Below are 17,304 nucleotides of genomic sequence, written 5' to 3' on the forward strand. Positions count from 1 at the left end.
AAACTGGCAGGTGGAATGAGTTGATACGGTCAGAACTTGGAGGAAGACATATTTTGGTTTCGCGAGAATTTGAAGTTTCAAGCGCGACGGACCAATCGAAGAAAAGCTTGAAATCATGGCTATACAAAATACACCTGAATCGATTGTAGCTTCTGAGTAGAAATTATATTTGCTCTGTCTATGAATACAGGAATCGCACGGCGAATTATGGTGTTGCTTGCAGACAAAATACGGGTGGATATGAATTGATGATCGCGAGAATGGAGTTTTTTGGTATCGTCAAAGCCATTATTACGCGTCTTATGTTCTCGGTACATGGCTTTATTTCCGTGTGGAGAGTGACAGATGTAAAGGCTGACCCACTATATTGGCTGTTGCTCATGTCAGTTCTTGGACTCTTATTCGAAACGATAATCACTTTAAAGCTTCGTAAAGGACATGAGTGGAAATGGTAAGTACAAACACGGTACACTCGAAGTCATTTCACAATCTAGTTTAGATGATTTCATTAATATCATTCTGTACAGCAACTCAACATTTTATATTCAATTGAAAAGCGAAATTGCTACAAACCTGTTCACGTTTGATTACAAATGTCATGTAATTTACAAAACAACAACTGGCCACATACTGTCTTCATTCAAAGTTTAGTATTTTTATTAGACGCACACTTTTCATTACGACTTGAGCACTAGTTCATAATAGGCTTTGCCTACTTTTCTACATTTCTTTGAAACCATCGTAACCGTGAAACACTAAACCAATGTAAATTTACCAAAGTGCAAATTCTAATATCGACTCGAGAGATGATAAAATCTACGTGATGTTATTACTTACAGATTTAAAAAAAGCAAAGAAAATACTATATATATAATGTGAATGTTGTATATAGAATGCTAATTATTTTTCGTTTCATTTTGTTTGACATTAACCCTATTGTATTCGTGTTTTGTATCGTTCCGATTTCAACCGGAGACAGCCAATCTCGCGTTAAATAGCCAGTCTTGCGTGAGCACGGAGTAACACAAATAAGTCACATATTGAAACCATGTAAAGCCCAATCTTTCTTTTTGGTATTATGAACAGGTGTAAATTTAGTGTGGGTTTTATGAAACTTTGTTTTTGGGTACATTAGTATTATATTATTTATATTATTTCGACATTATCCAATATGTCGTTCACAAGATTTCACAAGAACCAATAAACTGAAATGTTTCGATAAATGTGAATAGCATTATTATTAGCACTGACTCAGTTTTATAGCTTGTTATAATTGTGGATTATTGCATAGCTGCCACTTGGGTACATGCTATACATACCTGTGTTGTCGTCTATATTAAATTTAATACAGCAATGTAAGTGTGCGTTGTGCGTCTTTGTCTCTGTGCGTGTTAAACTCGGCTACTTAACGCATATTTTGATGTCGTCAGCCGGATAGTGGAACACACTCTCAGCGTAACTGTGTTTTGTCATCGTGGACGTTGCTTTCCACCGCCTTTTTACGGAACAATCGTGTAACGAACAGTTGTTACGCTATTACTCTTACATGCATTTCTAATCGAAGACGGGAAATCGTATTCATCACGTAAATTCAGTGGGTTCAGCGCAAATGTATGTAATTATTACTCCAACAACAATGTGTCACGTACGCATATCCGTATATTTCTTTAACATGTCATGGCACCAGCAAATATGGCTTTAAATGAATTGCTCTAGTCTAAATTCACGGCAGTAAAAATGGTAATATCAAGCTAATATAGTACTTCACAAATGTTCGATATTTGTATAATTATCAACAATTACACAGTCGACGGCGTTGATTGATCTGACATGTACGTGGTCACTGAATTCTGACAGTCTGTGTAGTTAGGGCGTATTGAGAATACCCTTATTTTTTGTAATTCCCGTAAATCAAATATTTGCGCTTTCAGCTTCTCTCATACGATTTCACTCTTAATTATTAACTCAATATTAGACTGACGTCACGATATTGTATCCACATGGCACCATTGTTATTAGATAGTACTACACAACCTACATCGGTGTATAGAATTATCACGGGGGTAAATCCTCTCTTCGGGGTTCTCCACACGTGCCAGGGGGGATCTCGTTTCGTCTCTATATCGCGTTCCCTTGAGGTACGGGATCGGGGAAGTCACTTAAGCTTTACAGTCAAATAAGACACACACAACGAAATACGTTTCAACTTTCGTCTTAGTCGATCAGTCGAGCACTCTATAAGACACAGCGCCCTGGGGAAAATCCCCAAGACTATCGCAAGGCTGGCCCAAGACTAGCCCAAGACTGGACTGCCTCAAGGCTCGCCCCAAGACTCTCCAGGACTGGACTGCCTCTGTTCTCGTGTACTCGCCAAGACCAACTCAAACAACTTTATTCATTTTCAAAACTCTAACCAATTACAAAGCAGTAAAAAAAACTCTAGGGCGTAACCTTCAATCATACAGCCAATCACACTAAGTACTGAACACGTCATATCTTTTGATTAATCGTTTACTACATTAATAACTACAAATACTAACTGTCAGAAATAGTAGTCCGAATAGCGACGGTTATCTCGTAATTAGTTCCAAATCACTGAGTCGAGTTCCGTCCAGAACATCACATGGTCTAAACGATGCCAGACATAACACAGCCATTCAGCTAATTAAGTCGATTAACAGATACGCAAAAACAAATTCATCATAGAATACTCTCAGGAAACGTATCATTTCATAAGTGCAACCGCTGTTAGGTTTGTTCCACACTTCATAATCCGTATTCATAATCACGTAATTCTGATTGATCACCACAGTGTTATGTAGTATAGGTTCCAACCTTATTCACACAGAATTCACTTGGCTCTGAGAATCGCGTACAAGACGTGCATTGCGTACGCAAAACATATGCTTTAAAAACATTTAATTTCTCTTATATTCTACTCACATCTATTTGGAATTTTCAGACCTGTTTACGTGTGTAAATGTTGAATTACCTTCATTCTGCTAATAACAATTCAGAACATTGTTAGTTGAGTAATTATATTCTTTCTCTTCGACTATTTATATAGCTTTTCCTCGTCCAATATTGGAAAACAACACGTCCATCCCTTCGTACCGAATCATACAGAAGGCATATCATATACTTTTACCTCAGTGTACAGAAATAATGTCTCCCCCCTAAAACAAATGTGCCCTGGGACGAGTCGAAATCTATTCAGCTGTGTATTTCTTCGTCAGCTCTTTTTTGACAGTTGACTGTTCATGTTGTACAAGTTTACATGGCATAAGTACGTTCATAAATATTCCACATACATATTCAAAGTAGAATCTACTACATAACGCAGTATATTTTGTGTGTTGGTAACCCATCCCCCCCGATTGTACATGTCTAACAATACAAATGATTGGTATTAATGTAACAATTCTTGGCGGAAACATTTGCGCGTGCGTGTGTGTGTGTGTGTGTTTTCTGACGAATTGCAAAGATATATGTTATTGGATATCTAAAACTAACACAAATAAATGACATATTTCAAGCTTTTTCTCAAATACAAATAACGGTACTTTTGTGCTAAATATCAAGTAACCCGTAACTCTGTAACAGATCAATATTTAGAAGGGCGTTTATTATCAGTATACACTCGTATTAAATGTACATTAAATGGCAATAAGTCGATACAATTAATCTCTTGGCAATCAAACTGAAGTGTAAATTTGTTTAAAATTACTCTCCATTTTCAGGTTCATTTATTTCGATGAATGGAAGTATGTTTTGAGCTAAATTTTATATTTGCCAACTTTTAACTTGACTCTTGAAGAATTGTTTCACTTGTGTGAATAAAATATAAAATACACGTGTGCAAAGCAAAAATAATTAATTTCCCAACGTACATTAAGAATATTGTTCTGGCAAACAAATCAAATTAACAGTTTAAAGTCCATGGCCGCTATTGTGAGATGAAGCACAGGAGTTAACAACTTTTCTCTGCACATAAACACATAAACGTTTGTTAAGTGTGGGTGAGTCCAACTGTTAATTAGCGTGGCGAATCTGCACATTTAATCACTCGATCGTTTGTCTGAACCTAAGTCTTCAACCGCACAATTATATGTGAATCATACTATAAAAGTCTACACAAGTTCAAATTATTTCAGATTATTTAAATCGTTATTGCAGAACCATTACGATTATTAATACGTGTCCAAAAACTTGTATAGTGAGTGTATATTCTTGTAGACCACTCGTGTGTAGTTAGTGGGAGCGAACATGTGCTGACGTTTAACATGTGAAAACACTGTCATTGGGACACTATACATTGTCGTATTATGAAAGGGCATTGACACTGCACTCCTGCGATGGAACACAATGAAAACAAGTATATCCAAGAAATTCAATAGCGATATTGTTTTTTCTGGTTTAGAGTCGAGTTTACAATTTGGAAATCACCAAAATAGCATTCATTTGTAAGACCGTGAATCACTACAAATTATATTGCGCAGATCGCAGGTAATGCCCCGCGTACAGTTCAGGATGATTGTGACAAAGAATACTGTAGCTATAAGGCCATTACCAAACCATTATCAAATTCCGCGCCATTTACCACAAATTATACGTTGTTAAAGGTAATGATATTAACCTTCCCACTCCATTGTAATAGATTGACTTTGTAGCGAATGGCCAGTCAATTACCCCGCGTCGCTTTGAAATATTATAAAACCGTAATTTGCTTTATAGTAGTGAATTTCGTCGTGATTGAATACTATTTAGATTATAACTACATGTTCACTGAATATTGGTTATACCCATGTCGGTTGATGTTCTCCCATACTGGAGTGCAACCTGAAAATGCTCCATACTTGTTTATACACTATATCCATTTGATGTATGTATACGTTTAGAACTCACGACGTATCTAAATAACAACTATAAGTTACGCGACCTGTTTATGAACCGTGTAATAATGTGTTATGAACTAACATAGCAGTGTCTAGGCAATTACCTTCACTCGGTAATTGTAATAATAGGCTATACTATTAAACATATGGTTCATATTTATCACGTACACAGATATGTACACGGCAATTACATATACTTTACATATATATTTTACGAGCATTTTGGTCAACCGCAATAAAATCAAACCTGATTACATCGACTTCATAATCAAATGGTTTATTAGTAGCGGTGTTAAAAACAATGATCGAATCTATATTTAGTGTTCAATGATGAGAAAGATTCCTAAATGTACGCATATTTCATTATTATATTCAGCTCCACGTAATGATTGTCTTGGTAGGAAAACCAAGTGTTATTGTTGTGTGTAGCGAGGACAAGAACAGACAGATTTATTGTCTTTCCGTCTGGACGTCATTATCCTAAGTTGAATTACCGAGAGGCAGTAATGTACTTTGGGGTCGAATCTGCATTCTTCCTGAAAATTAAAATTAATAAAGTATAAATATAATAAATATACTCGTAAAAACTTCCTTGTAACGCCAAATGTTTCACGAATTTAGAAAAAAAAAGCATAAGTTACATTCAATCATACTATATATAATCTATTCAAATTTGGTATTTTCACTTTGAAAAACAAACCAGTATTCTGATTATGTAACTAATATTTTAATTTCACTTCACTGATGTATATGGGCCTGTGGTCTGCAGAAAATCAATAAATACACTAATACAATTTGCCTATGGTCAACTGCTGGAAATTGAATATCAATATAATTAGATGCTTTAATAAGGTGAAATATTTAGGGGTCATGACTAACTAAATTTACAAGAATATTTTATGTCAAATTATTATTACATTCATTACGAAGGAAGCTAGCGTATTGTAAAACGATAATTTGGGCTACTCGAAGAATTTCCATGGAAACTGCGATATAGCTAAGAACGATATATGATATGGCAGTTCTTATTTTAGCAAAAATAACATTTATATTACAATTCTAAATACTATCACATTTCATAATGACACCTCAATAGTTGTTGATTTTGGGATTGTAATGCTATCGCAATACTCTTAATGAAAGGTTAAATTTTGAGCTCTGTATTTAATAACATTGCATATTAATTTATTTGCCAAGTAGCATTTTAAAATTGGCAAAAAACTAAAACCTAATATTTCATTTTTATCATAGTCAAAGTTTTCTAATGTAGTGTTTATAACGTTGGTTTATTTATTTGCCAAATTTTACAGGCGAATAATGTCAATGCGATTGCGATATTTATTGAAATAATGACTTTTAATTTGTATGGGAGAAAATGCAATGCATGTTATGACAGCTTTTTCCTAATTATATTTCTTAGGAAGCTAAACGCATTTGTATATGCTATATTATGGACAATACTAGCAGCTCAACATCGCTAAGCACACACAAGTATAATTGTATTAAGTATAGAAGGTTTAGACATTGTTATGTTATGTTTTACTTCTCATTGTATTTAATGGAAGAAAATTACCTACTACTGGAAACTGACTAAATTATAAGTCAATTTTGAAATGTTTTAGCAATATTAGGATTGGTATCACTAATAATAAATGAGCTTATCATCAAATGTCACATAGTAATATTTTTAAGATAAAACAATATTGTAATAATAGAAAAATTGTGACCTTATTCCATAACATTCCGGACACTTCTATTTCAAACAATTCTTCATGATTTCATTTCCAATATTATGATTGTAATTGTAAATCTTGCTTTTTTTGCATAATGTTTAATAAAGGAACACTTGAACTTAACAGTTCAGAATGCCGAAGTGAAGTAACTGAGCACCTAACTCAGTTGAACAATTTCTGCTGACTGACCAAACTCACGCAATTCCATCATCAATCCAACCACTCATTCCCTAATTCCAATCAGAGAGTGTTGAACTTGACAGTACACAATCGATAGTTTTATTTACACAATCATGGCCAACGTCTCTAGATTACTTGACATGTTTAAACATAATGATGTAATTTGAAAAATACACTCAAACAAATTAGAGGCGAGTTGAATTAAAAACTCGTTATCTGAAATTACGTTGTCATGCACCAGTGAGGCAGTATGCAAGCTCTTGTCTCAGATATGATCAGTTATCCAGACTAATGTTTATGTTCCCATAGCAACATTAGAGTGAACAAAACAAACCCACATATGCCAGTACTGTTTATCCCTAGCCCAGTAACTTGCCTGAGGAGCCTTATTCCAGTCATGCTAATTAATGTCGTAACCCCATTATTGCTTTTCTCTAGTTTTAACTGATTTAACTAAATTATTTATAAACAATTTTTCGCCATAGACTACAATGTAAATAGGTGAAAGTAAAAATGATTAATATCTCTTGATCAATACATTCACAAAGTATCAGTATCAAATAAAGACTTCCAATATGTATTGATCAACCACAGACGTCAGGTTATATTAGACATGTGTTGTACACGTCACCAAATTAAATCATTGTACCCCGATGCCGACTATTATGACGTAAAACTAACTTACAATGTTCGATATTATATTTAATTAGAGATAACGTTAGTACTGAAAGAACAATTTAGTTACATTCTATGTGATTGACAGGTTAATTTAATTAATTTTTACTGCTATTCACACTAATAATTATTTTCACAAAAATGATATTACGTGTTTAACGTACGAAGTCCAAGGCTGCTTTTTAAATTGACATGAATATATGTAAAGCAATTTCATCATCAATGTGACTGTCTTGCATTATTATCATGAAATCAAACAAGGTGTAATTAGGAATTGACGGGAAAATTGTTTTTTACCCATGGACTTGACATCGCATATATATTTACTGTTAACTGCACCGAAAACTTGACATACTGTACTTAGAATACTCGGTGTAATTTACGGAATTAATGTAATATAGAATTATATCTCCATGCCATTCTTGTTGTGGGTTAACATAAATACATGTACTTTCGTGTAGTTAATCGTGCGAGTAGCAGAGGTGTTGCAAGTACAACAGCCACACATGGTCAGCATTGTGTGCAGTGTGACGTTTACAAGATGGTGACCTAAAGTGCGGTTGTTGCACTCGAAATAACACGCTTACACAGTGCAATTAACGACTTCGACTACGACAACCAAAGTTGCTCAACATTTTTTTAAATTATTGAAAAATGAAAAATTCATAACCTGGAAATGACTGATGCAATCAAATGTGAAAATACGTATATGCATGTGAAAACAACTGTGGAGATTACTAATATGCATGTGTAGACGCGAATGAATTTACCTATATTTTTATGTCATTTTTATTGTGGTAAAGTACGAATGAATGTACCTGTATGTTTATATTTTTATGTCATTTTTATTGTGGTAAAGTACGAATGAATGTACCTGTATGTTTATATTTTTATGTCATTTTTATTGTGGTAAAGTACGAATGAATGTACCTGTATGTTTATATTTTTATGTCATTTTTATTGTGGTAAAGTACGAATGAATGTACCTGTATGTTTATATTTTTATGTCATTTTTATTGTGGTAAAGTACGAATGAATGTACCTGTATGTTTATATTTTTATGTCATTTTTATTGTGGTAAAATACGAATGAATGTACCTATATGTTTATATTTTTATGTCATTTTTATTGTGGTAAAATACGAATGAATGTACCTATATGTTTATATTTTTATGTCATTTTTATTGTGGTAAAATACGAATGAATGTACCTATATGTTTATATTTTTATGTCATTTTTATTGTGGTAAAATACGAATGAATGTACCTGTATGTTTATATTTTTATGTCATTTTTATTGTGGTAAAGTACGAATGAATGTACCTGTATGTTTATATTTTTATGTCATTTTTATTGTGGTATAACACGAATGAATGTCCCTATATGTATATATTTTTATGTCATTTTTATTGTGGTAAAACACGAATGAATGTCCCTATACGTTTATATTTTTATGCCATTTTTATTGTGGTAAAATACGAATGAATGTACCTATATGTTTATATTTTTATGTCATTTTATTGTGGTAAAACACGGGTGAATGTACCTATACGTTTATATTTTTATGTCATTTTTATTGTGGTAAAATACGAATGAATGTACCTATACGTTTATATTTTTATGTCATTTTTATTGTGGTAAAACACGAATGAATGTACCTATACGTTTATATTTTTATGTCATTTTTATTGTGGTAAAACACAAATGAATGTACCTATACGTTTATATTTTATGTCATTTTTATTGTGGTAAAACACGAATGAATGTACCTATACGTTTATATTTTTATGTCATTTTTATTGTGGTAAAGTACGAATGAATGTACCTATATGTTTATATGTTTATGTCATTTTTATTGTGGTAAAATACGAATGAATGTACCTATATGTTTATATTTTTATGTCATTTTTATTGTGGTATAACACGAATGAATGTACCTATATGTTTATATTTGTATGTCATTTTTATTGTGGTAAAGCACGAGTGAATGTACCTATATGTTTATATTTTTATGTCATTTTTATTGTGGTAAAATACGAATGAATTTACCTATATGTTTATATTTTTATGCCATTTTCATTGTGGTAAAACACGAATGAATGTACCTATACGTTTATATTTTTATGTCATTTATATTGTGGTAAAATACGAATGAATGTACCTATATGTTTATATTTTTATGTCATTTTTATTGTGGTAAAACACGAATGAATGTACCTATACGTTTATATTTTCATGTCATTTTTATTGTGGTATAACGCGAATGAATGTACCTATATTTTTATGTCATTTTTATTGTAGTAAATCACGAATGAATGTACCTATATGTTTATATTTTTATTGTGGTAAAACACGAATGAATGTACCTATATATTTATATTTTTATTGTGGTAAAACACAAATGAATGTACCTATATGTTTATATTGTTATGTCATTTTAATTGTGGTATAACACGAATGAATGTACCTATATGTTTATATTTTTATGTCATTTTTATTGTGGTAAAACACGAATGAATGTACCTACACGTTTATATTTTTATGTCATTTTTATTGTGGTATAACACGAATGAATGTACCTATATGTTTATATTTTTATGTCATTTTTATTGTGGTAAAGCACGAGTGAATGTACCTATATGTTTATATTTTTATGTCATTTTTATTGTGGTAAAATACGAATGAATTTACCTATATGTTTATATTTTTATGCCATTTTCATTGTGGTAAAACACGAATGAATGTACCTATACGTTTATATTTTTATGTCATTTATATTGTGGTAAAATACGAATGAATGTACCTATATGTTTATATTTTTATGTCATTTTTATTGTGGTAAAACACGAATGAATGTACCTATACGTTTATATTTTCATGTCATTTTTATTGTGGTATAACGCGAATGAATGTACCTATATTTTTATGTCATTTTTATTGTAGTAAATCACGAATGAATGTACCTATATGTTTATATTTTTATTGTGGTAAAACACGAATGAATGTACCTATATATTTATATTTTTATTGTGGTAAAACACAAATGAATGTACCTATATGTTTATATTGTTATGTCATTTTTATTGTGGTAAAACGCGAATGAATGTATCTAAATGTTTATATTTTTAAGTCATTTTTTATGTGGTAAAACACGAATGAATGTACCTATACGTTTATATTGATATATCATAACTATATGTTTATATTAAGTGCAAATCCGTACAATTGTAATGTTCAGTATATATGGGTGTTCTCAATGAGTGTCACGTAGCTACAATTTCCTATATAGAAAACAGATTACAAGATGCACTCTATATTTGGATGAGAACAGCAAAGGAAATTGTTGCTCTCTTGTGAAGTAATTGATTTATCGTTTACACTCAGTACGTTAAATATCAGGGGGTTAACATGACGACTTATGAAATATTAAAGATCAATTGTATTTTAGTAAGTCACTCTCTGTCAGTTACTATACATGTAAATAAATCAAAGAATATAAAGGAGAAGGAGAATAATCAATGGATTTAATTTTAGCGATTTAATCTTGTAGAGTTTTACGGTCTGTTTTAAATACGTCTATTCTGTGCCATGGTATTACCAAGTAAAATTATCGACATAACACACAATAACACAAGTGCCAAGTACAAGATTATACAAATGGTTACATGACTAGAAGAGTGAACATATTATATAAGATTTATTGAATATGCAATATGAACGAAGGAATATATGTTTTTTTGATTATTAATAACCATAAAAATTGCGTTTACAGGACACACACTATTATTCAATAAATGTAAAATCATAAACCCTAATACGCATGCGCAGTGATAATATATGAACCAATTCAACATGTGTATTAGAGAATGTCATTTGTTTCATTGAACGACAACAAGGAGCCTTCAAGAACAGCGCTTTACTGTCTTTATAAATCATCTATGTATTCAACAACAAGCTTTATCAACATAACGAGTCAAACAACAATGTTAAAAATGGCATATTTCGTTCTTATTGCGTCTTTCAACGAGGGTAATTTTCATTTTTGAGAGTATATCTATTTAACCTCGACGTTTAAACGTCACATATATCATCGGAATCACAATTTATTAATTCTGACATTTTCATACAGAAACCGTGTTGCTTGAGATGTTCTAACAGTTTACATTTAATAAATAGTCTATGTTTAGGCGGTAGCTACAGATCCTTGGTTTCAGGGAAACATGTATATTCTTATTTCTGTGAGTTTATTACACATTCTTAGTTGTTTGCATGTACATTGAATTCATTTTCAACATCTATTCAATTTTCCGATGCAATAGCAGGACAACCGAGGTCACCTGTACATAGATTAAATACCCCTTCTATTAGTTGTGTTTCAGGTCCCATATCTCGCTTCCGCCATCCAATATTGCAACAATTTGCAGCAGACCATTGCTTGAAAGCTTCATATGTCTGCTAAGTGTTGTTAACTGTTCGATAATGTTAGACCGAAGTAGATGTGTGTGTTGTACGGAACCACTCCAATTTGTTCACCACTTTAGTGCCGCTTTTCTTTGTCATCAAATTACAATGAGTGTTAGCCGTACAGATTAAGTCTTTATAATATACGTTTTAATGTTTAGACAGTATAATTACATTGTTTCAGGTTTCATAAAAGTATAGCGGTGAATATGTCCTTATTTACAGAGTGGGGCAATGCTAGAATGGTTGGTTTCTCGTTAATAAGTTCTGAGTAAAGAAGTTACAAGATGACGATAAATTGGGCGCTTAATTTTCACAGTAGAACAGGATGGCATATTTTAAAATAAGGCGGAACAACAAGGCCATTGAAAGTGTATTGCCTTGTACTCATTGTTGCGAGCATGGTGTTTGGTACTGGTGTATAGTAGTTTGTATCCACCGCTTCAGCAATTTCTCGTAAAGTACTCTTTGTTCATTGGCATTTATTAGGAAAGTACTTTTTCTTTGTATTAAATGGTCTGCGTTTACTATTTTTTTTTGTCGTTTTTAAGCAGACTGTTTTTCAAAACTAGTTTGTTCTCACAAGTTATAAGTACAACGTTCCAGATCGAAGAACATTGTAGTTGCATGGTCACGTGGTTGCATGGTCATGTGGTTGCATGTATAATGATGAAATAAAATATACATTTGTGCTATGTACAGGTCATTAAATCATTGTCCTTGTATGCAAATAAGTTACGTACCACTTATGCTGCGACAATACACAATCCGCGATAGAGCTACAAAAAAAAAACTCGCCAATTTTGCGGTATAACTTCATTAGAGTACTTCTACTCTGCCGCAATCGTTAATAAATAGGCAGTTCTGGGTCTCGGTCATGCTAGATTGTTCGGCGTTGCGCGCCTTTGACTCTTACCAGACCTCGGTCCAAAAACAGTCTGCACATTACCGATAGTAGTCGTAGTCTATCTATCAGCAAGCCCTGACACTAACAGTACTCCATCCCGGTACTCCACATAATGTTATTTTAAAATTGTGATTAAAATTGGCAATAGTAAACGCTGAAATAAATACAACAGGTCATTTGGGGTCACGTGTGTGGTCAGTTACGCCCGGAATAAAAAGCTGAAAAAAATATGACTTCTGCTTACATCACTGTTATGATGAAATCAACACAATGTTACGTGCAGTGTGGACACTATGGCAACCTAAACATGATTGTACTAAAATTAAACTGAAAACCTGATATACTATACATATACAACAAAATAAAATTATGTATAATATTAGTTAGACCAAACTATTCTATGCTGTATTAGCTCTATAATTGCATATATTTACTCTTTATTTCAGGTTTTGTCCCAGCGTACTGTTTTATCTTGGTAGTGTCGTTCCAAGTCTTTGGATACTTCAAATTGAACTTCACAAGGAGAGAGAAGTGTGGATGAGAGAGGCAGAACTGGCAGCCATTTCAAGAGGCAATTGCACTGCTTTCAGCTCAGACGCGGAGGATCATTCAGCAGAAAGTTTGTCTGAAATATTTAAAGGAGTAAGTTGCATTGTATTAATTTAACGTAATCTGTAGTCTGTAACGTAAAACCGTCTCTGTGTAGATTATTCATCAATTCGGGGATTCACGAAACAGAATATTACAAACAATTGTTGAACACTACATTATTTTGCTATTTCCGAATTGGCTGCAAGAGAAATACGCTTATGAGTTTCATGAGATCAAAACAACTCGAATTTGAAAATTCTTGTGATAAATAATATGTCGATCAGACATAATTAGGGGTTTTAATGCGCATTACTTAATTCATCTCTCAGGTGAGAATCAAACTATGTGAAGTCCTTCTTTTTTCAAAAATTATATTAAAATTGTATTTACTGATCACATATGTACGACTTTTGTACTTCGGCAGTCCGAGGAACATTTTATTTGCCGTACATTATGTAATTTCACACAGAATACATTATGCAATTTCACACAGATAACAACTAAATTCTGTCAAGTTTGCAATTTAATTTCATAATTCAATTAGTTAAAGCGCGGAGTCGTCGCGCCACGCATGGTCGAGATGTATGGGTCTCATATAAACAAAGATGGCGACTTTGACTGTTGCGAAGATCAGCGAGTACAATATCAGGGGTAAAATCTCTTCTTTCGGGTTCTCCACACTTGCCAGGGGGGAACTCGTCTCGTCTCTATATCGTCCCCTTGAGGTACGGGATCGGGAAAGTCACTTATACTTTACAGTCAAATAAGACACACACAACGAAATACGTTTCAACTCTCGTCTTAGTCGATCTTTTGGAGCACTCTATAAGACACAGCGCCCTGGGGAAAAGTCCCCAAGACTATATCGCAAGGCTGACCCAAGACTCTCTTAGACTGCGTCAAGGCTCGCCCCAAGTCTCTCCAGGACTGCGTCTGTCGTGGAGTATTCGCCAAGACCAACTCAAACTCTCTTTATTCATTTTCAAAACTCTAACCAATTACAAAGCAGTAAAACGACTCTAAGGCGTAACCTTCAATCATAAAGCCAATCAAACTAAGTACTGAATACGTCATATCTTTTGATTAATCGTTCACTACATTAATAACTACGGATGTCAGAATAGCGACGGTATCTTGTAATTAGTTCCAAACCACTGAGCCAAGTTCCGTTCAAAACTTCAAATAGACCTAAACGATGACAGACATAACACAGCAATTCAGCTAATAATCAGCTAATTAAGTCGGTTAACAGATACGCGAAAACAAATTCATGACAACAAACTGAGACGATTCCAAGCTTTCATTAGGTAATTTTAGGTGATTGGAAGGTATCGAAGGAGTCACCGCCGGTAATCAGTGCAAGTCACGCCCAGGTCAAACCTCATACTTGTGATTTCCATTTGAAGAGCACATTAGATTGTGGGAAAATCAATGTTTATCAACACAAATGTCGCATATGCGCAGTGCGACCGCGCTTTAAGTACACGGTGCATAACGATACACGTGGCTGAGTTTACCATACAACTATATAAAATATCTTGTTGAAATTTATTTAAATAAGGCCAATTAATTTATTCAGTTGTTTGATAGATGCGTGTCTTCTAGAATATGTGATTGGCTGGAACGGTCTAACACAAATCTGGGGTAGCTGTTTGCGGGAACGGGTTAGTGTCATATAACAATTTAGTGTTTATGTATTGTTTAGCTAAAGTTAACTCTCGTTATTTTCAGGTAACAATTCCTGGGTTTGCGTTTTCTAGTGAAAATTGGGTGCTAGCGCTGCAGCAGCTTCTTCTTGGGCTCCTAATTCTGGGAAGATGGATGCTACCAAAAGGGGAGATCACGCGTGACCAACTCTCCCAACTGCTTCTTGTTTACATCGGCATGGCAGCAGACATATTGGAATTTTCAGTGGAAACACTCAAAGAAGACGCATTACAGGGACAATGGGTGTTAACTTACCTTATATTAGCAATCTGGTCTTGGAGCTTACTCCAATTTTGCCTCGTACTGACCGCGACCAAATCGCGTAAGCCACGCATGGCGCGCGCCTCGTCAGAATCAACATTCCTTCCTTTTGTGACGCGGTGTGAGGGCGGTTGTCGACTATGGTGTGAGTCTGAAGTGTGGGCAATCATGGCTAGTATAGTAATGCAAGACGGACCATTTCTCGCAATGAGGATGTTTTTATTAATTCGCTATGACGTAGTCAATCACATGATGATATTTTTTACTTGTAAAAACTCCCTCGTTCTGGTACTCCAGGTATATAGACTTGTTGTGTTATATATAGAGAAGCACCCCGATCGTCATAGCAACTCGTCTCGTCGTTATAGTGATGATTTGACACAAGTCGGAGACAAAAGCGCGGATGTGCCGTTCATCGTTTCACATGGGCGTGACAGCGATATAGGGAACTTAGGTAACTTTTCTGGTTTCCATACGAATTACGAAAGAGAGCCAGTGATCGAATATCAGACCTCTCTCTGATAAATCGAAAGTTTATGTTTTACTTTCTAAGTTTGTTGATGTTATTTGTTTTAGTGTGTAGTATTCTTACCCCAAATCTGTTATCATGTATATTACCTAATGTATGAACACGTGTGACACTTGTCACTTTTCACCAGTTTTAGTTCGCAATCATGGTCAGACAATGACATTGAACAATAGTTTTAATTCATTGACATTGGACACTGGTTGTTATGCACAGCCATGATCAGACATTGACACCAAGTTCACAGTCATGGTCAGTCGAAGATCCCTTCTTTTTCGTATGCATAGCTTGTTGATTACCTGATTACGTCGCAGAGACGTCACTTTGCCTCATATTTTGTTATGTTGCAATGCTACTAGAGAGAGTATGACTAATTTATGATTGTATCGGATGTGTATATAATTAAATGTTTGGGCATTTTTTGTTTTTTGTTTACTGGATTAGTTGGTATCACGTGAGACTTTTATGATTGTATCGGATGTGTATATAATTAAATGTCTGAACATTTTTGTTATTGTTTACTGGATTTTTTGGCATCGTGAGAGTTGTATACGAATTAATTTTCTTTTATTTTCATTATACCTAACGACCCCACCCAACCTCGCAAAGCACTTAATAAGACTTCCCTGAGTAAATTGAATAATTGAAACATGCAAAGTTTTATTCTCAAGAATTCGCATGTAAATTACATAATGTAACCAGTCAATAGACGACTGGCTACATACTAACAAAAAGAAACAAACGTTAGCATGCCCCTTTAAGTGATAACACCGCATTACCTTTATTTCTTCGATCACTAGGTTCCCTGGGAGTTCTGAGTATTCACGACAACGTCATATTTAATGCATGTTCACAACATGCTCAAATATGAGAGTGAACTTTGTTGGTTTTACTCACGTGACCAACTTGAATTATTTGTGATTACTAGTTATGCAATGTTACCGCAATGCTAATGACGTTGTCTATGTAATTTACAATTTGAATATTTACGTGTGTACGTGTGTTTTATTCGGCGGGAATTAGCGAAAATAAAACCTGGTAGCATGTCCAACTAACTTGCTCAATAACTCACGACAAACCGCTTTGGTTTTGACCAGATGAACGGTGATCAAATAATTTCAATATCTGAATAACATTATTTTAAGTAAGTTTATAAGGTTTTACAGACTTAATTGTCAAAACAAAAGTTGTCAGCGAATTAATGGATTGCTTACTTGCTGTCCAATTACTTCTAAGACTTGCTGTAATGGACCTTAGCAAGACGCAATGGGGTAGAAAATCAGAACAGTGAAAACAACAAATAAACGAATATCACAGGAGGGCATTGTTCCATAATTTGATCGATTTACGTTTCTGATGCAAGTAATGA

At 33.9% G+C, this 17,304-nt stretch overlaps 1 protein-coding gene across 1 annotated transcript; it reads left to right on the plus strand.

Moving 5' to 3' along the window:
- Positions 1 to 260: 260 nt before the first annotated feature.
- LOC100372311 (transmembrane protein 26-like) lies at positions 261 to 15,931 on the plus strand. Its single transcript, XM_002733155.2, has 3 exons — positions 261 to 451; positions 13,297 to 13,492; positions 15,173 to 15,931. The coding sequence occupies exons 1-3, from the start codon at positions 261 to 263 to the stop codon at positions 15,929 to 15,931; spliced, it is 1,146 nt and encodes a 381-aa protein (XP_002733201.1).
- Positions 15,932 to 17,304: the final 1,373 nt, after the last annotated feature.

Source organism: Saccoglossus kowalevskii, chromosome 22 (assembly GCF_978046115.1).
Source record: "Saccoglossus kowalevskii chromosome 22, keSacKowa6.1, whole genome shotgun sequence".
Taxonomy (NCBI): domain Eukaryota; kingdom Metazoa; phylum Hemichordata; class Enteropneusta; family Harrimaniidae; genus Saccoglossus; species Saccoglossus kowalevskii.